At 35.1% G+C, this 26,216-nt stretch overlaps 1 protein-coding gene across 1 annotated transcript in view; it reads left to right on the forward strand.

Moving 5' to 3' along the window:
• The window catches only part of Ccdc91 (coiled-coil domain containing 91), a 416,145-nt gene extending 390,433 nt beyond the window's left edge, over positions 1 to 25,712 (forward strand). Inside the window, exon 14 of the mRNA XM_048802484.1 lies at positions 25,678 to 25,712. Coding sequence (XP_048658441.1) covers positions 25,678 to 25,697 — 20 coding nt within the window. The 3' untranslated portion in view covers positions 25,698 to 25,712. The remainder of the gene's footprint in view (positions 1 to 25,677) is intronic.
• Positions 25,713 to 26,216: the final 504 nt, after the last annotated feature.

Consider the following 26,216-nt stretch of genomic DNA (forward strand, 5'->3'; position numbering starts at 1 on the left):
TATATATATATATATATATATATATATATATATATAATCTCCAACATTTGAGTCTGTTGTATTCAAATAGTGCTTCACTGTGATGAATATTTGGAGTATTGTTTAAAATGTTTTAAAATACTCTTATTAGTTGTTGTCTTAATTATGTCTTTACTTCTATGTGAGGTAGAACTTATTTGGTTGTACATAGCTTTTTTATAAATTGAATAAATGTATTAATGGTGAACCATAGACAGACTACACCTGCCTGGGAGCTTAGAAATTCTGACCCAAAGTCACTAAAATGAAGATAAGTTGCTAATGAAATTTAGTTATTAAAAATCTGTATGTATTAGATTAATAGAGTTCACTTGGCTGCTTTGGATATATATGCAAACTATTTTGCTATTTAATAACAACTTTATAATATAAATAAAATATTGAAGCTTAAAAATTAGGTTTTATTATTAATTCATTTTCAGGAATTTAGGCCTTCTGCTTAAGAGTATATATATATATATATATATATATAGAGAGAGAGAGAGAGAGAGAGAGAGAGAGAGAGAGAGTGTGTGTGTATATGGGATAATTTAATCAAATGTAATGTATGCTCTTTATGTGCTTTATTGTGTAATTCTATATATGCATAATAAGTACTCAGGCAGAGAGATAGATGGGTGTGATTGCAAGAATGTTAAATATTTTCCAATTTCTCCATCAATACATAAAATCCTCCAAACAATATATAATAGTATAGGTATGCGTATGTGGGGGGAGGTATATGCACGCAAGTGCACACACGTGTGTGTGTGCGCGCGCAGGAGGGTGTGTTTTAATTTGGAAGTACCTGAGAATGGTGTATGGAGACCAGCTACACAAGAGTGGTTCCTGCTCTAGTGGCTTGAATGATCCTGGAGGTGGTGTCCAGATTGGGACAAGAGAGACAGGACTTTCCAGGGTGCTTCTCCTCTTTTATCATCAACATTCATCAAGGCTGTGGTGTCACATTTAGCATTTTCCATTCTTTTTTGCCCCTATGTTCTGGTTGTGCTCAACAGCAGCAACCTGTTGATTCTGGACTGCTAAGTTCTCCTGGCTGGCATACGAGGCTGCGGGGTGACTTAACTGTGGTAGACAGACAGAATTGTTTCCAATGTACACCTAAGGAGGCCCTCAGCAAAGCAAACATTGATTTTGGAGGGATGTTTTTTTCTATTTGCTTGCTGCCAGGAGCCTCTAAATAGGATCCCTATTTTTTTTCCTGTTAATATTAACCCATTTAGAGGCTCAATGATAGAGTTTAAGCCACGTAAGACTTGCAGGATGTTATAAGTTCTCCCAAAAGAACAGCTCCCAGTGAGGATTCAGTAGATGACTGAACATGAACTAAAACCTTGGAGGAAGCTCTGAGTGCGTGGGTGGCCTCTGGTTTACTGCTGGTTCACTGGGTTCCTCCTGCCTCAATGGGCCAACTCACAGTATTATAAATCATATAGATGTGAACTTCTTCCTGAAGTAACTTGTTTGCTTTATTTATTTGGAAAATTTCGGTAACTGCTCTCTCAACGGCTGGGCTGTTGAACTTGCCATAACTGAGGCTTACTCAAGAATGTTTAGTCTTAGCACTGTGTGGTTTCCTTTAGTGACTCCTGAGCCACATTTTGAAGAGAGACGTGCTGGTACTGAAGTATGGTGAATTCCCTTCCAGGTAACCAGGGGCACCTCAGAATACCTTCAGCTTTGAGACAGAGTGGGTGGCAGTGGTGAAGTAGAACCTCTTCCTAAACAAACCAGACCCACACAACCATAAACACACACACACCCGTGTGCACCTTGATGTTTCGGGAGTTGAATATGCAAAAAAAAAAAAAAAAGAATACAGTTTTAAATGGGGATTTTAGAGAGTAATTTTTAATATTTGTAATGTAGAGGTAGTCACGTAAATGTCTTTTCTGAAATAAACGTATTCCATTTCATTCTGGTATCTTACATGTCTTAAAAAGTGTATTTGAATAAAAGAAAATGAGTACTTAAAATGAATAAAATCATTCATTGGTAGCAGTGATTTGAGTTTACATTTGGGACTCCCAAGCCAAACTGTCAGAAAAGACCACATTATTCTTTGTAGTTTGCCAAACAGCCTTCTGGTGGAGAGCAGACTAGGATGGAAGGCTGGGTGTGGGGAGGGGTGTGGAGGGGGCTTTACTGAGGAGGAAGCGTCACTCTATTAAGAAATGCAAAGCCTAACATAGCATCTATGCCTGTGATTAGTTGATAAATGAAGAAAATTTTACAGACATCCTTTAAGTCAGTGAAAAGTGCTCCTCTAGGTTTTTAAACTACAGGGTTGGAATAACCTAAGCAGGAAAATATAATCTGTGTTTAACTTTATGTGGGTGCATTTGGAATACTTCTTTGTGTCTGGATTTTAGGACTTTTCTGTGTACTAACTTGCATCAGAAATAAAACCAAACAAAATCAAACCAGAATACATTGTTCAAGGAATCTTTTCCAAGATCTTAGAGAGCACATTCCTTTTGTTAGCTGTTATGGTTTAGATATGGTGTCCCCCCAAAGCTCACATGTGAGACCATGCAAGGAGGTTTGGAGGAGAAATGAATGGGTTATAACCTTAACCTAATCAGTGAATTAATCCCTGATAGGATTAACTGAGTGGTAACTCGAGGTAGATGGGGTGCAGTTGGAGGAAGTGGTTCATTGGGGGCGTGGCTATGGGGTATATCTTTTGCAAGTGGAGAGTGAAGTCTCTCTGCTCTCTGATCATCATGTGAGCTGCTTCCCTCTGCCACACTCTTCTGCCATGATGTTCAGCTTCACTTTGAGCCCCAAGGAATGGAGTCTGCTATCTATGGATTGAGACCTCTGAAACTGTGAGCCCCCAAATAAACTTTTCCTCCTCTACAGTTGTTCTGGTTGGGTCCTCTTAGTCACAGCAGCAAAAAACAAAACAAAACAAAACAAAACAAAACAAAAAAACCTGACTAAAACATTAACTTTTTCTGTTAAAGGGGCTGAAGAGTCACCTTTCCTGCCAGTGTCTTTTTCCTTACACCCTCTCTTCAGTTTACTAAGCAGCCTGTTCATTTTTATATTGTCATTAAATTACACTTTCAAAAAGTGAGCATCTTCATATCTGTGCTTATTTTCTTTTTCTATCTCATTTAAAAGGCATATTGCTGTCCAAAATTTTATGTTTGAAAACCAAGAGGAGAATAATGATAGCATTAGAAATGTCAGCATTATGGTTTATTAAGTACTCCTGAATTCTTTTGAGACAGATTTTGTTACATGTGATATTATTTTGAATGAATATGAGGAGACAAGTAGGAGGCAGAAGATGGCAGAGGAAAGGAAGACTTTAAAAAAAAAAAAGGAAAAGTAAAAAAAGACCAAGATAATTGTCACAGAGAGCAGAAGATAGCAGTTGAAGCAAGAACAATGCCCTCCTTCCCTCATACCAAAATCATTCAGTAGGTGACTCTTGAGAAAAGTGAAAATTTATTTTGCACAATCCCTTGGCTATCCATGTATTTGTTTAAGGATAATATTTTCTTTTAGAAAGTGGTTTCACGTTCCAAATTTTCCAATGATAAAGAACATAATTGAGGAGTTATATAGAGTAGAAATAGGTACTTGAAAAAAATAGAAGGGTTGGTCAGGAAAGAACTGGAGCCTATTAACATGTACCTCACATAGACAGAAATGTTAGATCACCCTAAAACCATTTTTCAAGCTTAATTATGAATATAAATCACGTCGAAAACATGCTACATGCAGATTCCTAGTTTTCACCCTTTAAGTTTCTTATTCAAAAGGTTGGACGTGAGCATTTGCTTTTTCCACAAGCTTCCAGATGTAACAAATTGATGCTGTGGGTTCCTGGACCACATCCCAAATAACATGTCCTTACAAATCTTGCTTTTGTTCAAGGAAATAGAAGGAGTCGGTAAGGCACTGTGGCAGTGAGTCAGCAGTGGAGGTTAGGTATGTAGTTATTTAGGTGGGTAATTCGGACTTGAATTGTGTAAAGATACAAGAGAGGAGACTGAATTGAACACAACCTGTGTGGTATGCTGAAAGATTGTCTAAACCAAATGTCCTACATAGTGACTGTGCATGGGGAATGCTAACTAAGCACTGGGTGATGAAATTGAATAGACTGCACTCTTAGGGACTCTACTGCAGCCTGAGTGGGAACTTTGTCAAGGCGTCCCAGCAATAACCAGCACATTAACTGTAAGATCCCTATGGACTAGTGCACCGTGTGGTTGCCAGAAGCAGCAGCAGTGAAGACCTCCTGTTTACATGGAGGCATGCCTTGCACTGTGTCTGGAAAAGGAGAGAAATTTACATAGAATGAGCCCAAAAGTTCTTAGTGGAAGGAGGAAAAAACTTTAAAAAGATTCTTTTTCTTCTGATCAGACTATTAAGGGTGGGAAAGAATTAGAATTTCAGCTATTAGTTGGTATGTACTGGAACTCCATTTGTACCCTGACTTTGTGGAGAATAATGTGATTGTCTTAAAAGGAATCAACATGCCAGATCAGCTGTCACGGTAGGAGAGAAAAGAGAGTGGCAAACATTAGCACAGCAGTGTATGCAGGAGTAAGTGTGCACTAATTCACAAATAACAGTGCAGAAGCAGAGGTGACTCACAGACAGGGTTGCTTGATGGGTGTTGCATGTTTAGGAGGTGCCTATGCTTGTTACAGTGATGTTCTGTTACTGGTTTGAAATTCTTAATAATTTGTAAACAAAGGAGCTCTCTTTTTAATTTTGTATTGAGTTCCCCAAATTATAAAGCTGATCCTACCCATGGAGCATTTGTTCCTTCTGGAAATTCTGTTTCCCACCATGGGGCAAATTCATCAGGCAATTTCAGTGTAATAATACCTACCTTTATGATCATCCAGTTAAATTCTCTGGCTCAGTCTCCTTACTCATCGTTAGTTTAGTCTATGTTCAGAAAAGGCCTGTTGGTATTTTTATTGGAATTGCACTACATCTATAGATTAATTTGGAGAGAATTCACATCTTAACAACATGGAAACTTTTAATTGAGTAGCATAACATAATTCTCTATGTTATGTTTTAAATTCTATGTTAAGTTTTAAATCCTTTAAAAATTTTCCTCAGTATTGCTAAGTTTTCTTAATATAAAGATCTTTAGATCCTATGTTAGATTTACTCCTAGGTATCATCTTATGAATTGTATCCTTTTAAATTTTATTTTCTAAGTGATTTCGATGATATATAGAAATATACTTTATTTGGATTCTGTAACAAGTCCTACTCCATGTTTTCATATAAGCCCTGCCCTGCCTCCCTCTTTCCCCCTTGCTCCATATCTGGACAGTACTGATGAGGAAGCCCCAGTGAACTCCCTCCTTTGGTTCATGTAGAAAATTCAAGTCCTGAAAATTCCCAGCACTGGCTCACAAATGTTTCACCAGTACCATATCCTACCCCCTATAAGGGTACAACCTACTCTCTCTGCCTTCACAGAGCTGCCTGTTCCCTCTCTGCTCTCCCAAGAATCCTCTGTGTGCCTAATACATTTTCTATTAAGTTCTCTAGCTAGATGAAGTGTCACCCATCTTAACATCCTACCTGTTAATTGGGAAGGGTTACATTCTGCCTTTCTGGGAGTGTTACTAGGAGATAGGGCCTACTTGGAGGAAGTAAGTCATGGGAGTGTGTCCTTAAAAGGATATGTTGGAACCCCAGCCACCTTCTCCTTTCCCTAGACTTCCTGGTCTCTGTGAGATAAGCAGTTTTTCCTGCTACATGTTTCCATCATTATATAATACTTCACCACAGGCTCAAAGACAACAGAGTGAAAACAACTGTAGACTGAATGAGCCAAAACAATCCTTTCAAGTTGTTTATCTCAGGTCTGGATAACACAAGGGGAAACACAAAATAGGGTATTATATCCAGCAACTTTGCTAAATTCACTTCCTATATCTAATAGTTTGTGAATTTGTTTGAAATTTCTATGTATACAATTATATGATCTGTGAATCATAACAATTTTACTAATATTTCGATTTTAAAATATTTTCGGATGCATTATTGATCTAGTTAGGACCTCCAGTTTTGAATAAATGATAGTTATAGACATCTTGTCTTGTCATTCTTGGCAGGAAAATTGTCAACATTTTACTGATCTTATGTAGGTACCCGTCATCAGATTAAAAAATTCCGAGCTATTTCTAGTATGCTGAGAACTTTTCTTTTGAACAACACATGGTACTGAATTTTATCATTTTCCTCTGTATTTATTGAAGCTATCACATGTCTTATCTCCTTTGGTTACTTACTAGGTGAATTATATTGGTTGATTTTCAAATGAATCTTACTTAATTTTGCTGTATTATCCTTTTTATATAAAACTAGATCCTGTTAGTTCAGGCTTATTTAATTCATGTATATATTAATATGAAATATTGGCCCTTATTTTCTTAATGTATAAATCCTTTTCAGGTTTTTATATCTGACCTCATAAAGCAAGTTGGAAATTGGTAAATTGTCTATTTTTCTGTTCTTTGGAAGAATGTAAATGAAATTAATATTATTTCTTCTTTAAATAGTAGAAAGAATTTACCAGTGTAATCATCTGTATCTGGAGTTTCTATGAGATTATGTTTTATAACGTTTTTGATTTATTAAATAGGTATAGGACTACATAGACATTTCATTTCTTCTAAGACAGTTTTGGTAATTTGTGCATTGACTCTAAGTGGTTAAATGTGCTGGCAGACAGTTTTTATTATTATCCTTGAGACATGGGATCTGTAGGGATGCCCCCTTTTCATTCCTCATACTAGTCATTTTTGTTCTCTCTCTATTGCTAAATTATTATCAATTTTGTTAATGTTTTTAAAAAATCAAAATCAAAGCTTTGTTGATTTTTCTTTTATTGATTTTACAACTTATTTTTATTACTTTTATCCTTCTACTTTCTTTGAATCTAATTTGCTTATTTTAAGATTCTCTAGTTAGAAATGTAGATTATTAATTATAAATCCTTTTTCTTTTCTAGTATTTAAATTTAAAGTAATATGATCCTCTAATTACTGATTGGGCTATTTCCTAGAAATTTTGCTATGCTGTGCTTTTATTTTTATTCAGTTTTATATGTTTTCTAATACAGCTTGTGATTTTTTTCTTTGACCCATGGGTTATATGGAAATATGTTGCCTGATTTCTAAATGTTTGGAGATCTTTCTAGTTATTTTTAATTCTCATTCCATAATTTAAATTTAAGTTGGTTGTAGGACATATATTTCATGGTTTTAGTCATTTGAAATTTGTTAAGACTTTCTTTAAGGCTCAGAATAAACTCTAAAATAATGTATTTTTTGTATTTCTTCAGTTGTGTGTAATGTTCTTTTTTTGTCAATTAAGTCAATTTGGTTAATTATTTTGTTCAAATATTTTATGTACTTTTTTGCCTGTGTTTTTAATTGAGATAATTTTAAAAACTCTGAAGAGTCTGAAATTTTATTCTACTTGCAATAGCAAGGTGTTTTGCCACCATTTCACTGATATATTCATTGATACTGTATACCACTGATTAAGTGCCTTAAATAATAGAAAATTATTTTCTATAGTTATGGAGACTAGAATTCTTAGATTAAGGTGCTGGAAGGGTTAGATTCTGGTGAGGCCTCTCCTCCTGGCTTATAGGTGGCCCCCTTCTTGTCATGTTCTCAAAGATTCTTCTTCACATGCGCTTATGCTCTCCTGGTTAAAGCTCTATCCTATGACATTATTGAACTACAAATGCTGCCTTAAAGGCCCTATATCCAAATATAGGCACATGAGGGGTTAGAGCTTCAACATATATATAGTTGAGGGGAAAGGGACACAATTTAGTCCATAAAAGATGTTGGCAGAAGACATCTGTATTAGAGGCAAAGGACTTTATTACTCATGAAACAGCATATGAATGATTCTCAAGTCCCTAAAGTCCCAAAGGGGTGACACAGGTCACAGGTGTACTTAGGTGAATCCTATATATGTAATGGGTTTGTTTCATAACCAAGTAAGCTTCATCTTAGAAACTCCTAATATTTTATAATGGGCTACAAGAAAACCTGTATAACTTTGCCCTGGAGGCAGATATTATCTTTATCATATTGTACAGAAAACAAGTAATTACCTTTCTCCACTATAAGAATCCTTGAAAGAGAACCTGGAATAAAAACCCATCATTGACTCTTCTCAGAAGCACAGGTGATCCAAGTATTGGACTGGCTACCTGAGTGTGCTGTGCTTAGAAAATGCCTATGTGCTTTTGTCACTGTTTTGAAATTCTTAATAATTTATAAAAACAGGGCCCTCATTTTCATTGTGTACTGGACCCCACAAATTATGTAGCTGGTCTTTCCCAAAGAGAATTTTCTCTTAATAGAAAGTTGTGTTTAAATCTTTAATTGTAATTATGGATTGTCTTTTTTTAATATTTATTTTTTAGTTGTAGGTGGACACCATATCTTTATTTCATTTTTATGTGGTGCTGAGGATTGAACCCAGTGCCTCACAGAAAGTTGCTTTCTAGGAGTAATTGTATGTCAAAAATATTTCCCAAATCCTAAAATATTGTTGGTGAATCACTGCAAGAAGTAAGAGCAACACAAACACACAGCCAAAGGAAAAAATCAAGGGAGAAAAGGTTTTTATTTTTTTTTTATTTGAGTATGTGAAAAGAAGTCAAATATTTTCTTTAGGTCTTGAGACATGTGGACACACTTTCAATTTCTTTTCTGTTTTGTTCGGATTTTGGTTTACCCAAGGGAATGACTGGCAAACTCATCAAAACCCATTATTTCTAATTTGCTTCTGCTTGTTTAATGCAGTCATTATAAACACTGCATAACAATCTGTTTTGATCATTTAGACAATGAGTGGTAAACCAGAAATCATTGATTTTTAAAAAGTGGGATTTGTTTGATTGCCCCTAGTGTTGATATGACTTTATTCTGTAAGTTTCAGTTTTCCTCAGATGGTTGATTAGAAGCATAGTTGGATTTATCTTAAAAATATTGTTGTGAAATATTTAAACACACACGGAAATTATAGAGAATAACAAAATGACACTCACATATCTAGCTCCTAGATGTATCAAATTGTAACACTTTGAGATATATGCTTCAAATAGTTTTAGGGCAATAAAATATTTCAGATACACTTGATTTCTGTGTGAACCTTCTAGATCTCACCTTCTCTTTACTTTCCAGAGATTGTAATCACTGAGTATTTATTGCATTTGTATGTTACAGTATCTATGTGTCCACAGATAACACATATATACATCGACATGCATATATTTTTGCTGTTTTAAATAGATTGCTAATATATTTCTTTTTCCCATGCAGGAGAATTTCCCTGGGGTATATATCTAGATAGGGGCAGGTGGGTTGTCTTCAACTTAGATATTGCCAAAATGCTTTCTCAAGTATTTATATCAGTTTACAGCCCACTCAGAAGCACATGAGCATTTTTGCTGCCCTACATTTCACATTTTTATTTTTCAGAAGTTGTATTACTTACCTTTGTGTCACTGTGACTGTACACCTAGGATGCTCAACCTAAAAAGAGGGAAGATTTACTTTGGCTCATAGTTTTCTAAAGTTGAAGCTCATGGGCACTTGGCCCTTGCTTTAAGTTTGTGGTGGCCCAGTACGTCATGGCAGGAGTGTGAGACACAAGAGGCCTGTTCAACTCAAGGTGTCTGGGAAGCAAAGGGAGAGAGACAAAGGGATGCCAATATCCCCTTCAAGGGCATGCCACTGTGGTCTAACTTCCTTCCATAGGCCTCACCTCCTCACTGTTCCACCACCTCCCAGCAGCAGAATCTTCTGGGGACCAAGCTTTCAACATTTGGGCCCATGGGGGACATTCAAGATCCAAACTATAGCAGAAGTTTTAATTTTTATTAATCGGATGGGTATGAAGTGTAATTCATTGTGGGTTTAACTTCCATTTTATGGCACATACACAGAGTGAGCTCTTCGTAGCCCCTCATTGCACCTTACTCGTCTTGCTGTGTTGAGAATATTCAAGAGAGGTTTCTCTGTCAATTCCTACTTGTTTCCTGTAAGAATTTTCTATTGTAGGATCATATTCACCCACAAAGTGATTCTGAATTAGCTGTATTGTCAAGGCACCCTTGTCGGTGACACCAGCTCCAACTACTGTAGTATAAACTACAGGTTTATCCTCAGTCCTTCAGCAAGCCTGTGAGCTCGGTGCCTCTGCCTGCCGCTGCCTTCCGTGAGGGACTCGCTCTTGCCCAGTCTGCAGGGCCCGGGAGTACTGGCCCAGACGCCTCTGCTGGTCCCTGTGTTTTTTACTAGCGAGAGGGAGCATCTTTGCCTCGATTTATCAGTTATTCAGATTTCCTGTCCCGGAAACTGCTTGTGTATATTCCTTACTCATTCTCTATTGGGTAGTTAACTGATACATATAATTTTTTAAAAAATAAAGAATAGTTCATAAAGTGTAGTTTTGTTGTGCACCGGAAGTGCTCTTTTAACATTCATTTGTGTGATAAAATAGTTGTTTCTAAATTGTAGTTCATTTTTTTTCTTATTTTGTCTTTTATTGAGAAAAAAAAATCTAAACTTCAATCATTTAGATTTACCTTCATGGTTTGTGTCTTCTGTGTCTTGTTTAGAAAACGGTTCCTTAATTCTAAATCATAATGATGTCAATTATATTTTTTTCTAAAGTTTATTTTTTATATCATCTATAATCAAATTTAATGATTATAAATTGTGTGCTTATGGTTTGTACATGTGTCCCCTAAAGGACCACGTATTGAATACTTAGTCCCCAGGGTGGTGCCCTTGGGAGATGGCAGAACCTTTAGGAAGTGGGTCCTAGTGGGAGGTCCTTGGGTCACTGAAGGAAATTCTGCCCCCCACTTCTTCTTCCGGTCGGTCACACTCTACGGAAGTTCCTGAAGTGAGCCGTTTGCTCTGTTACTCACTCGCCACCACCGTCATCTGACAGTACCACCTAAGGTCCAAGGCAAAGGGTCTCCTTGATTTTAGACGGGAACCTCCAGAACTGTGAGCTAAATAAAACTTTTCTCTTATAAGTTAATTATCTCAGGAATTTTGTCATAATATAATGAAAGTACTAACTCATACTATGAGGTTAGTATGACTTTTTTTTTTAACTTGATGAACAACTTTTCATATTTTTAATTTATTATTACTAGATCTCTTTTTTAAAAAAATGTGTATATTTTAGTTGTAGTTGGATATAATATCTTTAATTAGTTAATTTATTTTTATGTGGTGCTGAGGAGCGAACCCAGGGCCTTGCCCATGCTAGGCGAGCACTCTACCGCTGAGCCACAACCTCAGCCCCCATGATTACATGTCTTACTTTTTGTCCTTTTATACACAAGTCTATTTGTGGATTTCTTATTGTACTGGTCTGTTTATCTACTGTCTTAATGATAATTTTTAATATTTTGTGGAGAAAAATCTTTGTTTTTCAAAATTTGATTTTTGTCTTTTTTTTTTTTTTTACTTTCTGGCATTCTACATGAATTTTTAGTATCTTGTCAGGTTTAACATAAAACAACCAGAATTTGGTGGAATAAAACTGATTTTATAGATTAGTTTTAAAGAAAATTGTTATCCTTAAATTTTCTCCTGTAGTACCATTACCTAGGTCTCTATTTATTCAGATTGGTAATGTTCATCTATAATTTTGTTTCAACTTTTCTCGAAAAAGTGTGGAATATTTGTATTAGATTAATTTCTAGGAATAGTATATAAATTTATTCCTATTATAAATGTGAAATATTTATTCCTTTTTCCATTTTAATTCATAGTAGTATATATTCAAGTTATTAATTTTATTTGTTGGTAATGTATCCAGAAACTTTGCAAAAGCCTTGTACAAGTTTAATAAATTTTTTGGACATTCTGTGGAATTTTCTATGGAGATACCAGCACCTAAAAGGAATAATTTTGTATTGAAGAAAAGTCAGAAAAGGAAGCTTATCTCATTGCTGATATAATGCAAATAATTCTAAAGTTTCATCATTTCACATGAAGGAAGAAGGAAGCTGGAGGAAGTTCCATTCTATCTTTAGTCCGCTCTTATTATGCAAAGTATTTTATGATAAATAAAAGCTTTTATTTGTTATGTGCTTTTATTATGAAATAATTCCTTTGTTATGCGTGTTAACTTAAATGAGTATTTTTCTCCATCTACTGATGAATTTCAAGAGATCATACATATGTCTTATTCATTTTGCTAATATAGTGAATAAAATCGAATATTCTGATTTTGAGTTATCTAAGAATTCTTGGGACAAAACCTATTTGGTTTTGTATGTACTCTTTTATTTCTTAGTATTTAATTTAGTATCTTTGCATATATGTTTAAAGATAAATTGGTCCCTTTTCTTGAACTCTGTTTTATTGGGCTATACTTGCATGGTTTAGGCATAGAATTTATAGTAAACTCATAAAGTGAATTAGATGATTATTCCAATTTTTCTATTACTTAAAACTAGTTTATGAGATGGGAATTGCCCAATTTGGGGAAGTCTGGTTAAAGTCATCTCTAAAGTTACTTGGGACTTGTTCCTTTGAGATAAAGTGACTATTTTTTTTTTAAATTTCTTGAATGGTTTTCTTCTTTATTAGGTTTTATCTTCTTGAGTCAGGGAAAACTATTCTTTTCATCTGAATTTTGATAAGTTTTGTTCATAGTTACTCTTATGATTTTGAATTCTTTATTATCTTTTAGAATGTATATCAAAATACATTTTATTTCTATTTTTAAAACAGGAAGACATATAGACCCCAAGTATACATCACCTAGTACAACCACTTCTTTTCTTCACTATACTGCAGTCTAGGTAAAAACCCTTATCAATCATGTTATCTTCTAGTTTCTTTACAAGAAAGACTGAATCCAATTATTGAGTTTTAAAAATTTAATACTAAGCATGGTTTTTTAGTAATTTTGCATTTTTACATAAATACATGATTTCTTCACCAGAAGAGTATATTTTTGTCAGATTTAGAGAGTATGTCACCATGTAATAACATTTTCATAAAACAGTTTCTAGGCAATTGGTTCATGATAATTAATTGGATTATAAAAGACATAGAAATGAGGGAAGATCTGGAAAGTGAAAGATGAGAGTGGTAAGTGCCAGGTAGATATTAAACAAAATGAAATTTTAAGAAAAGTGACACCTTGGGCTGGGGATGTGGCTGAAGCGGTAGCGCACTTGTCTGGCATGCGGGTGGCCCGGGTTTGATCCTCAGCACCACATACAAACAAAGATGTTGTGTCCGCAGAAAACTAAAAAATAAATAATAAAAAAATTCTCTCTCTCTCTGTCTAAAAAAGAAGTGACATCTTTTTGATTAATATTTCATTACCAGACATAGCATGTCAAAATTAACTCTGGAATCTGTTTTGATTAAAAACCACTAGAAATTAATACCGCTAAGGTAGCAGACATTTAAACAATTTGTTTCCTTGACAAAAAGGGTGCTGTTTTCTTTTCTCTGATCCCTCAAATACTAATGGTTCAAATGTCTCTATAACATGAATTGCCTATTTTTTTTAGAAATTTTATATTGTGCTTCACATTATTTGGAAAAAATTTCTAGGCTGTTTGTCAGATTTCAAGCAAGGTAATTTATTTATTTAAAAATTATAACACTGAACTTAATGAAATTCCTATTCTTAAAAATAGCATTAATTATTTTGACTATTACATTGACAAGGAATACATCATGTTGATTTCCTTTTAATTTCTGGGAATTACTTGAATTGCCCACATATTATTTGATAGCACATGAAAGCAGGCTAGGGAAAATGAACTAGAGAACTCCTTATATCACATTTTGTGATATGAATCTTCAAGGCAAAGGCAAGGTTTGGAATAGATGAATTCTGGTTTCCATCTTTCCAACTCTACTACATGCTTTTATGATTCTAATTTACTTTAAAAAGGAAAGAATGTGAGACATCTGCTATGGTTAGGTAAGTGTCCCTAAAGGCCCATTTGTTAAAGACTTGGTTGCCAGTCTGGTGGTGTTTGGAGGTGGTGGAGCATTCAAGAGGTGGGACTTCATGGGAGAAATCAAGGGTCCCTGGGGATGTGCCTTGAAGAGGATATTGGGACCTTAGGCCTTTTCTTTACTTTATTTGCTTCCTGGCCTCCATGAGATGAGTGGCTTTCTCTACCACATTTTTCCATCAGGATATGCTGACTCACCAAAGACCCCACGGCAACAGCCTAATGACTAATGGCTGAAATTCTACTATAAGCCAGAATAAACCTTTCCTCCTTTTGAGTTGATTATCTCAGGTATTTTGTTACAGTAATAGAAAAGCTGACTAACATAGTATTTTGACTTTATTTTCCTGGATGATGGCAGAGCTTTTATACATTTTTGTTTATTATTTCAAAGGAAAGTGTATTTAAGAATTTTTTTTGTTCTTCTGCTTTACCTTTATCTATACATTCCCATGATTTTGGCTTCTCCATTTTATTTTTTTGTTTTTAATTTAGTTTTATTTTTTGTTCCCATTTTGATGCCTTTCTCATTATTGTTTTTATTTTTATTTTCATTTAAGTGACTTACTTTGGAAAGAACATGAAAAGCATTAATTGTTTTTACTATGGCTTGGAAGACATGTCTTCCTAGACAATTTCTATAAAATATAGTTGGGTGAAAATAGAAAAAACTCCTCAAAATTAGGCAGTAGTTTGCTGTATAATATGGTTGAAATTATTTAACCACTCTATCTTATGGCATAAGTAGTTATCTCATAGGGTCATTGAGAAGAACAAATAAATTAGCTTGTGTAAAGCATATATTTGCCATTGAGCCTAGGTTTTAATTGATTCTCTGTGTAAACAGAGCCATTTCAAGGTTTTATAGTTAGCACAGTAAATTGAGAATCCCTCATGTGAACACACCCTTGATACATTCATTCTGAACCAAAATTATATATTTCTACCCCTATTCTAAAACACTTAGGATTAATTTCTGTATATATTCTTTTATTCTTGATATAAATAAATCCTTGAAATTCCCCTTAGAAACTGAGCCTTCCCTCCCCAGTTTGACTTTCTGATTGGCCCTCTGAGAAATGCTGGGGTCTGACTCTCAGTTTATTTTTGGAGGCTATATGGGTAGAAAACTGAAGGCCCTGGAAAGTTGACATTCCCTTGCCAATAACCACCTCCAGTGAGATAAGTTCACATCTTCAAGCTGAGAGGATCCATCTCTTCAGTCCGCTTTTTCAGTTTTTCAGATATTTTCAGTTTTCTGTCTGACATTTTGTATTCTGTTTCTCAAGATTCTAATTTTTCCTAGTCAGTGCTTTCACATCCTTCAAATAAGAGATTGACTGAGATTGAGAATCAAACCTTCATTTCAGTTAATATATGTGAAAACTGGTCTCCACCTGTGCTTTTTGACCACACCAACATTGTAGAGGTAAAGATTTCCGAGGACAGTTATATAAACTTCATAATTCTCTGATCAGTTTTGGATTTTCAGTTTAAAACCATGATTCTGTAATTTTCATTTCAAAGTTGAGTGGAATTTTTCAAAGTGACCACCTCATCCCATAATCCTTATGTTTTACATATCATACATATTATGCAAAGGTAGTCACCCCTTCATCTGTCAATGCTACATTTCCAATTGGCATTTTATTCCAGAAGAACAGAGGTAATAATTAAAGTTTTCTTAGATTATCAGTACTGTAAGGTCAGGTGCCAATGATCAAAAGGAGGCAGATTAAAAGCAGCTGAACAAGGCTTTATTGAGATTCGCTCCCAGTGAGACCCTCAGTCCAACAGAGCTGTCCAGGGAAGCTGTGCCCAGGCTCATTCAGATTGGAATTTTATTGGGCTTAGGACAGGAAGGGAGGGCTTGGGACAGGAAAGAGAGGTTTTTAGAGTCCCTTGTCCTCCTAGGGTTGGTTGGGGAATCTTGCAGAGATCCATGTCCTTTCGGTATTGGTCAGAAGACCCCGCTGATTAACAGATGGTTTTGAGGCACCATCACTGCTTTTCTGTCAGGGCCTGATTGGTTGCTCTGTGAGTGGCCTGATGCTTTGTTCCCTTAGCCACCTCAAACTGACCTAACAAGTATCATATCCTTTAATGCTACCCAGATTGTCACTACCCCAAATCATCCATGTTAGAAATTAACAGTCTCAAATGTTCAAATTTGAAAATCTTGCCCACCCACACCAATTCAGTGGCTGTTTAGGTTCTGTTGCATATAGCAGAAATCTCTGTGGATAGTTTATGGAAAAATAATATATACAATACAGGAAATTTGATGCTTCCACAGTAATTGAATTGAAAGAACTAGAAAGCTAAACTCTGAGCTGGGCTTCTAGGGGAGGACTCCATGAAGAAAAAATACTGCCGTATTGGTCTGCCAAGGGTGCTTTTATCTCCACTGTGGTTAATAAGTTGGGATATCAGCAACCTGCTCCTACAACTGTTACTTCAGAATCTTACTGCTGCAATAATGATGCAGGACAGGACATTGCTACCTCAGGACCTGCTTCTAAATATACATGAAGTCAGGCAACTGGTAGTGGGCTGAAAAAGCAAACATTTCCATGATTGTGCTTGTAGGCAGGAGGAGCAGAAGTGTGGCCTCCACTTGCCTTCCACTTCTTAACTTCCAATAATGCATCTTAAGCTTGTGTCTTTGTTAGTACATTTAGGCCTACAGATTGATTTTAACAACCAAAGCAAAGCAGTAAATCTAATCTTATTTAAGCACTTCTATAGGGATGGACACTTAGGTATTTTTCATGTATATAAATAATGCTGAAATTAACATCAAATTAACATGAAAAACTGTCTACAGGCCTTCTTAGGCATACATTTGAGAGTTTTTAGCCAGCACTGAAAAGAAGTAGAATTTCTAAATTAGCACACAGGCTTATCTTGAATTTTAATAGGTAATATTGGATCATTGAATTATTTCTATATGGCTGTTTCACACATAATTCTTAATAATATTTATTTTTACAAAATTTTGCAAATATTTGATATAATCAAACTTTAAAAATTTTCTAATTCTGGATGAAATGTTATATCTTACTATTTTAATTGGCATTCATCTGATTATAAGAGACTGTATATCTTTTTGTTTATTTAACATTTTTATTTCATCTCTGAATTATCAATTTACATTCTTTGGTCCTTATTTTTAATTTAACGGTTTTTCATTTTCCACTTTGATTTGGTTTGGCATTAAATTGTCTGGACACTATAATTATTTATGTCTTTTACTTTTTATGACTTGTTTAGCAGGCTTACCTACCTGGAGGCCATAAACTAATTCTTCTGTATTTCCTTACTATACATTTATAGCTTTGTTTTTTAAGTTTTGATTTTTAATTCAGGTGCTTTTAAAATTTTTCTTCATTTGTTCTAATTAGTCAAATATGATAGCAGAATGCATTTTGATTCATTATACACAAATGGAACGCAACTTTTCATTTCCCTGGTTGTATATGATATAGAGTCAAACCACATGTGTAGTCATACATGTACCTAGGGGAATGATGTTCATCTCATTCCACCATCTTTCCTACACTTGAGCACCCTCTTCTTTCCTCCCTTTCCTTTGCCCAAAGTTCTTCCATTCTCCCCATGCCCCCACCCCCGATTATGGGTTAGCATTCACTTATCAGAACATTTAGCCATTGGTTTTTTGGGATTGGCTTACTTTGCTTAGCATGATATTCTCCAACTCCATCCATTTACCTGTAAATGCTATGATTTTATTCTTTTTTTAATGCTGAGTAATATTCCATTGTATATATTTACCACAGTTTCTTTATCCATTCATCTGTTGAAGGGTTCTAGGTTGGTTCCACAGTTTAGCTATTGTGAACTGAACTGCTATGATCATTGATGTGGCTGTGTCACTATAGTATGCTGATTTTAAGTCCTTCAGGTATAGACTGTGGAGTGGGATAGCTGGGGCAAATGGTGGTTCCATTCCCAGTTTGCTAAGGAATCTCCATACTGATTTCCATAGTGGTTGCACCAATTTGCGGTGCCACCAGCAATGTGTGAGTGTGCCTTTTTCTCCACATCCTCACCAACACTTATTATTGTTTGTATTCTTGATGATTGCCATTCTGACTGGAGTGAGATGAAATCTTAGAGTAGTTTTGATTTGCATTTCTCTAATTACTAGAGAAATTGAACATTTTTTTCATATATTTGTTGATTTATTGTATATCTTCTTCTGAGAAGTGTCTGTTCAGTTCCTTATCCCATTCATTGATTGGGTTATTTATTTTTTTGGTGTTAAGATTTTTGAGTTCTTTATAAATCCTGCTCTATCTGATGTGCGTGTAGTAAAGATATTCTCCCACTCTGTGGGCATTCTCTTCATGTTCTTGATTGTTTCCTTTGCTGAGGAGAAGTTTTTAGTTTGAATCTATCCCATTTATTAATTCTTAATTTTATTTCTTGTGCTTTAGGAGTCTGGTTAAGAAAGTCAGGACCTAATCTGACATAATGAAGATTTGGGCCTACTCTTCCCTCTATTATGTGCAGAGTCTCTGATCTAATTCCTAGGTCCTTGATACACTTTGAGTTGAGTTTTGTGCATGGTGAGAGATTTTGCTGCATATGGATTTCCAGTTTTTCCAGCACCATTTGTTGAAGAGGCTATCTTTTTACCAATATTTTCAGTGCCTTTTTCTAGTATGAGATAACTATTTGTATGTAGGTTTGTCTCTGTGTCTTCTATTCTGTACCATTGATCTACAAGTCTATTTTGGTGCCACTATACCATGCTGTTTTGTTACTATAGCTCTGTGGTATAGTTTAAGGTCTGGTATTGTGATGCCTCCTGCTTCACTCTTCTTGCTAAGGATTGCTTTGGCTATTCTGGGTCTCTTATTTTTCCAAATGAATTTCATGGTTGCTTTTTCTATTTTTATGAGGAATGTTGTTGAGATTTTAATTGGAGTTGTATTAAAACTGTACAATGCTTTTGGTAGTTTGGCCATTTGACAATATTAATTCTTTGTATCTAAGAACATGGGAGATCATTCCATCTTCTTAAGTCTTCTTCAATGTTTTTCTTTAGTGTTTTGTAGTTTTTATTGTATAGATCTTTCACCTCTTTTGTTAGATTGATTCCTAAGTATTTTATTTTATTTGACTTTTTTGAGGCTATTATGAATGGGGTAGTTTTTCTAATTTCTATGAGGGTTTATCACTGATGTATATATATGCACTTGATTTATGGGTGTTGTTATATCCTGCTACTTTGCTGAATTCATTTATTAAATTCTAGAAGTTTTCTGGTAGAGTTTTTTGGATCCTCTAAGTACAAAATCATGTCATAGTCAAACAGTAATAGTTTGAGTTCTTCTTTTCCTTTTCATATTCCTTTAATTTTTTTTTTGTCTAATTGCTCTGGCTAGAGTTTCAAGAACTATGTTGAATAGGAGTAGTGAGAAACGGCATCTCTTGCTTGTTCCAGTTCTCAGAATGTCTCCAGTTTTTCTCCATTTAGAATAATGTTGGCCTTGGGCTTAGCGTAGATAGCTTTTACAATGTTGAGGTATATTCCTGCTGTCCCTAGTTTTTCAAGTGTTCTGAATATGAAAGGGTGTTGTATTTTATCAAATGCTTTTTTGGGTTTATTGACATGATCATATGATTTTTGTCTTTAAGTCCATTGATGTAATGAATTATATTTATTGACTTCTATATTTTGAACCAACCTTGCATCCCTGGGATGAAACCCACTTGATCATGGTGCACTATCTTTTTTTTTTTTTTTTTTTTTTGAGAGAGAGAGAGAGAGAGAGAGAGAGAGAGAGAGAGAGAACTTTTTAATATTTATTTTTCAGTTTTTGATGGACAAAACATCTTTATTTTATTTTTATGTGGTGCTGAGGATCGAACCCAGTGCCCCATGCATGCCAGGCGAGCGTGTTACTGCTTGAGCCACATCCCTAGCCACACACTGTCTTTTTAATATGTTTCTGTATGCAATTTGTCAGAATTTTATTGCGAATTTTTGCACCTATGTTCGTCAGGGATATTGGTCTGAAGTTTTCTTTCCTTGTCTGGCTTAGGCATCAGAGTGACACTAGTCTCAGAATGAGTTTGGAAGGGTTGCCTCCTTTTCTATTTCATGGAATAATTTGAGGATTATTGTCATTAATCTTCTTTGTAGGTCTTGTATAGAACTTGACTAGAATCCGTCTGGTCTTGGGCTTTTCTTGCTTGATGGGCTTTTGATGGAGTCTTCTATTTCATTGCTCGAAATAGATTTGTTTATGTTGTGTATGTCTTCCTGATTCATCAGGTGTTATTTTTTGAGATGTAATGTTGAGTATGATGATATAACCTTCTTTCTTTATTAAAATAATTAGCCTTTTGCTTCAGTATCATTTACTGAATGCTGTATTCTGATTTTAAATTTTCTTGTAATTTAACTTTTATATATATATATGTATATATATATATTTTTTTTTCTTTTATTCCACTAAATACTCCTGCAAAATCACAGACTTATATTAATTTGGGTAGCTTTAAAATATATTTTCATCTCTTGAGGGGCAGTGTTTTCCCCTCTTAGTCTGTTCAGCATTATATTAGCTATTTTATGCTTTCTTTTGAATTCTCAATTTAACCTTAGTATTTCTATCATATAATATTTTAGAATTTTGATTGGGATTATGTGAATTTATATATTAATCTTCTGTACATCTGTAACATTTTATCTGTAATGTAGTAGAGTTCTCCTATGTCTTTAGTAAGGTTTTAATTTTATCTTAATCTTTTGTCAGTTTTTGTCAATTTCAGGTTAGTATTGGTCAAGGTAAGTTATGCTAGCTACTGTAACAGCTACAATGTGTTTTCTCACATCATAGAACAGTGTGGGTTAGGTTGAGTGCTGTTCTGCTTTGCTCAGTCATTCTGGGAACTTTGACAGATTTTCTGACATCAGTAGGAGGCTCTGGGTCTTTTCATCCATAGACTAGTAGAAAAGACAGAGCATAAGAATAATTCAGGAGATTTTGTGACCAGGCTTGAACGTGAAATATGTGACTGTTATCCACTTTCAAAACTTGCCTTGTGTTGCTGGAAGTGAAGCAAGGAAGATAGTTTTCATAGTAGTCTAGGAGGAAAATAGAATGATTTTGGTGAGCTCATAAAATTGTCTTCCCTACCTACTATGAATTCCAAGAGAATCAGCTGAAACAGTATTCAAACTCATAAGAGTTTGGTAAAATAATTAGAATTCAGATTATCTCACCCAAAGAAATCATCTTCTTACATATTTTTAATGACCAATAAGAAAATATAACAGCTTATATGACAGAGAATTTTTTTGTTTATATTGTAATCTTTTATGTATATTGTCTCCAAGTAGTGAAAGTTTTATCTTTGTCTTTTGAATTTTCTTTCTTATTTGTTCTATTTTAAATACTAGACTGCTTCATGATATTGAATTGAATGGGATGCTTTTTTTGGAAAAAATAAAATTACAGCTGGTAAAGAAAACAATTTCCAGGAATGCTGCTGGCTTGATTTCTGAAATGTTTGTCTTGATGGAACTTATTTCTTCATAATGAAAGACATGGTTTTGAGATCATTCTCTTGATAATGAGTCTCCACTTGTGTGGCTCTAAGCTTTCTTTATCCAAGAGACAATTTTCTTATTGTTGAAATGGATTCAATTGAGTGTTTATGCCTAAAGGTTTCAAGAAGTTTTCTTTTTATGTTAGGTTTTTAAAATAGCAGTTGAATGAAAGTGTTAGTGATAGTTGAAATAAGGACTGCTTAATTTAGCATTTCCATTAGAATTGTTTCAGCATTTTAATTGCTCACCTGGCCTCTAGGCTACCAATCTATGTTGTAGATGTTATTAATGTTGAAATCATTTGGTATTGTTGGTAGAAACAATGGAATATGTAGGCAGGGGACTCAGGGTTCAAGCATTTCTTTCACTGTTTATTATTTATTGTGCCAGCCCCTTACCTTTTCATGCTTTGACTTGCTTTTCAAAGAACACAACCCAGCATTCTTGACTGATTGATATGAACTAGCAACAATATTTTTCTGTACATTTTTTATGGTAAACTCAATTAATCCTGTATTTTTCACTACCATCTTTAATAGTGATGATTTCCCATACTATTCTTCTTGCACCAATCTCGCTACAAAGTTGCAACTCAGATTTTCAAATCTCCATTGGAATCACCATTTAAGTGAAAGACATTCCACCCCTTCAACCACTTCACCATCAGGTGATGTCAGATGCCTCACTTCTCACTGGATCTGCTGCCATAGCTCTTACATGACGTCCCTGAGTTACCCCTTACATTTATCTTTACAGCTGCTAGCATCCTCATGCTATCTAACTAAATCTATAGAACTAATCAGGCCATCTATATAAAGCTTTTGGGTTGCTCCATTATTTCCATATTAAAGGCATTTGTACCTTTATTCAGCAATATTGAGCACCTAGTGTATAACTGGTATTATATCATGGGCTCCCGCTTTCATCTCCTTTGCATGTAAAACTTCCGATAATCTGATCCCTTTCTGAGGGATCTCTTGCCATTGCTCTCTGCCTTTTCCCCCACATCCTCATCAACAATTATTGTTACTTCTATTCTTGATATTTGCCATTCTGACTGGAGTAAGATGGAATCTCAGTGTAGTTTTAGTTTGTATTTCTCTATTTGCTAGAGATGTTGAACATTTTTTCATGTATTTTTTGACTATTCTTATTTCTTCTTCTGTCAAGTGGCCTGTTCAGTTCCTTTTGCCCATTTATTGGTTGGGTTTTTTTTAATGTTAAGTTTCTTGAGTTCTTTGTATACTCTGGAGATTAATACTCTATCTGAGGTGCAGGTGGTAAAGATTTTTTCCCATTCTGTAGATTCTTTGTTCATGTTCTTGATTGTTTCCTTTGCTGTGAAGAAGAAGCTTCTTAGTTTGATTCCATCCCATTTATTGATTTTTGATTTTATTCCTTGAGCTTTAGGAATCTCATTGAGGAAGTTGGTTCCTAAGTAGAATGGTAGAGTGCCGCAGTCTGGCTGGGCACAAATAATGAGCTGCTTCACCCCCAGGTTATTTTGCTGCAGCCGGACTACAGCAGTAGAGAGCTGGGCCTACTTTTTCTTCTAGTAGGTGCAATGTCTCTGGTTTAATGCTTAGGTCCTTGATCCACTTTGAGTTGAGTTTTGTGCAAGGTGAGAGATAGGTGTCCAATTTCATTCTACTTCACTTGGATTTCTAGTTTTCCCAGCACCATTTGTTAAAGAGGCCATCTTTTCACCAATGTATGTTTGTGGCTCCTTTGTCTAGTATGAGATAACTATTTATGTGGGTATGTCTCTGGTGTCTTCTACTCTGTTCCATTGGTCTTCATGTCTGTTTTTGTGCCAACACCATGCTATTTTTGTTACTATAGCTCTGTAGCATAATTTAAGGTCTGGAATTGTGCTGTCACGTGCGTCACTTTTCTCTCTAATATTGCTGTGGATATTCTGGGCCTCTTAATTTTTCCAAATGAATTTCATGCCTGATTTTTCAATTTTTGAGCAAATTTGAGCAATTTTAAGTTAACAAAAACAATTTTCAGAAGGTGCAGAATTTCCGTTTGCACTCTTATCTCTCTCACATTTCTCCTACTATCTTGCACTAATGTGATATATTAATTACAGTTGATGAACCAATATTGATAAGTTATTATTGATTGAAGAGTCCACATTAGGGTTCACCCTATAAGGGGTTTTGATAAGTGGATAGTGATATGTGTCCACCATTATAATAGCATATAAAGTTGTTTCATTACCTTAAAATTCACTGTACTATTCCTCTTCTCTTTCTCCCTCTAAATCTCTGTTAGTCCCTGATCTTTTTACTCTCTGTATTTTTAGATTTTTGGAATGTCATATAAAAAATTATACAGTTTGTAATCTTCTCTGATTGGTCTCTTTTACTTTTTTTTTATATTTTTTAATATTTATTTCAGTTTTCAGTGGACACAACATCTTTATTTTATTTTATGTGGTGCTGAGGATCGAACCCAGGGCCCCGTGCATGCCAGGCGAGCGCGTTACCACTTGAGCCACATCTCCAGCCCTCTTTTACTTAATATTGTACATTTAGGTCCTCCATGTCTTTTCATGGTTTGAAAGCACATTTCCTTTTTACTGAATAATGTCCAACTTTATGGATAAACCAGACTTTGCTTATTCATTCATATGTTGGAGGATATTTAGATTGCTTCCAAGTTTAGGCAACTATGTAAAAAGCTTTTCTAAAGGTTCACATGTAGACCTTTTTGTGGAACTTTTGTGTTTTCCATGCCTTTGTGCTTTGAATCTTCCTTCTGCCTGAAATGTCTTCCCAACTCTTATCTGCTTGGTTATTTCATTTTCATAAATTTTCATAAATTAATTTTCATGAATTCAATATAGCAAACATTTGTAGAATAAATTCTACATATTAGGTTGTCTATTATATCCTAGGAAACAGTTGGGAACTCAATAGGAACCTAACAGTTGGGAACTCTATTTGCAGATGTGGGCAATTAGAATGTGGTTACAATGAAGTGCTACTAGTATGATGCAATTAGAACTTAAAAGGTATCCCTAACCCAGTCTGAAGATGGAGGGGGAGTTTTCAAAAGAAATCTCACTTCAGGGCCTGAATGTCTGTTTCTGAATGAAATATCAGACTTGCCCTTGCCTTCTGCTTCCATGCAGAGGGTATTCTTCTTTGTGCTCCAATTGCATGTAGTTTGTAACTCTTTTAAGGTACTTATTACAATACACACCTTTTTCTTTTCTGTCCAGGGATGTATGGAATTTCCTTACCACACTGGCAATTTGCTAGATACATAGATACTTATTCTTTCTTGCATTTCTAGACTTAGACCAGAGTAAGCATAAAAGGCAGTAATATTTTTTAAATTTAAATTGAGTGTAATTGAGCTTATTTTAGTTTTCTCCCCTCTGTGACACATGATAGTTGTCATGAGCATAAAGTTTTTGTTCTCTCAAGACCCCAGTGGAGTCCCAGCTCTCCCAGTCCTCTGGTGTAAAACCTCAACATATGAAGCCTTGCATGTAAAACAGTGAAGGTAGCTGTGAAGATGAAATGAGATGGTGCCTGTCAGAGTCTGTTGTTGCCTGTCAGAGTCTGTTGAAATGAGATATTCCAATCTTTTTATGAGTCCTATATATCCTAGCATAAGACCCCACTCTAGATACTTGATTTCTGATAAATAAATGAAACTGTGGGCTTGAAATATATTTTTATCTCTCAGGTAAGTAGTTCTACTCTATGTCAAAGCTGTTTTTAAACCTTTTCTTAATATTATTTGTGTGAGTTTTCTCCTGAAACTGACTCTCAATCTTCTTGACTTATAGTTGTGAAAGTAAGCCCTTCTGTCTTTGAATCAATGGGCCAGAAATACATGATCCATTAATTCTGAACTAGAAAAATTTTTGATCATCTTAGTCCAAAAGTTCTGTTTAACAGTTTTATCTCCTATAAAATGGCTTTTGTCCTAGATACAACACTCATCTATCTACCTCACATAATTTTTCTCTTCCCATTCTGTTTTCTCTTCATAGGTGATACTTTCTATTCCTAAAATTCAATTACCAAGTATTTTACAAAGTGTCCCAAATTAATTCTCCAGTCTGGATTGCTCTCTGACCTGTAGACCAGCATGACCAAATGCTCACTGGACACTCTTGGATGTTTGACAGGTATACAAAGCAGGAGTCATTATTCCTCCTTCTCTGTTTGCTCAGATGTTAAAGCTAAGAGCTTTCTTGGCAACCTTGACCCTTTTGATAATCAATTCCCTGTTTAAATCAAGTTCTAGTGATCTTTGTTTTTACTACCTCTTGAATCTGGCCCTTCTCTCCATCCCTACTGGTATCACATTGATTTAGGCCATTTTCTTCTCTTTCCCACATGTGGCAGTAGTCCATTTGCTTTCCCTGCCTTTGGTATGATTCACCTAAGTCCTGTCTCCAACCATGTCTTCAACCAGAATAATCTTTCTAAAACCCACATCTGATCAGGTCATTTCCATGTTCAAAATCTCCAATCTGTACCATGGCTTATAAGAGACTTCCTGTTGTATCATTGGCTTATCTCCAAG

This window comes from Marmota marmota, unplaced genomic scaffold (genome assembly GCF_001458135.2).
Source record: "Marmota marmota marmota unplaced genomic scaffold, marMar, whole genome shotgun sequence".
NCBI classification, from domain to species: Eukaryota; Metazoa; Chordata; class Mammalia; order Rodentia; family Sciuridae; genus Marmota; species Marmota marmota.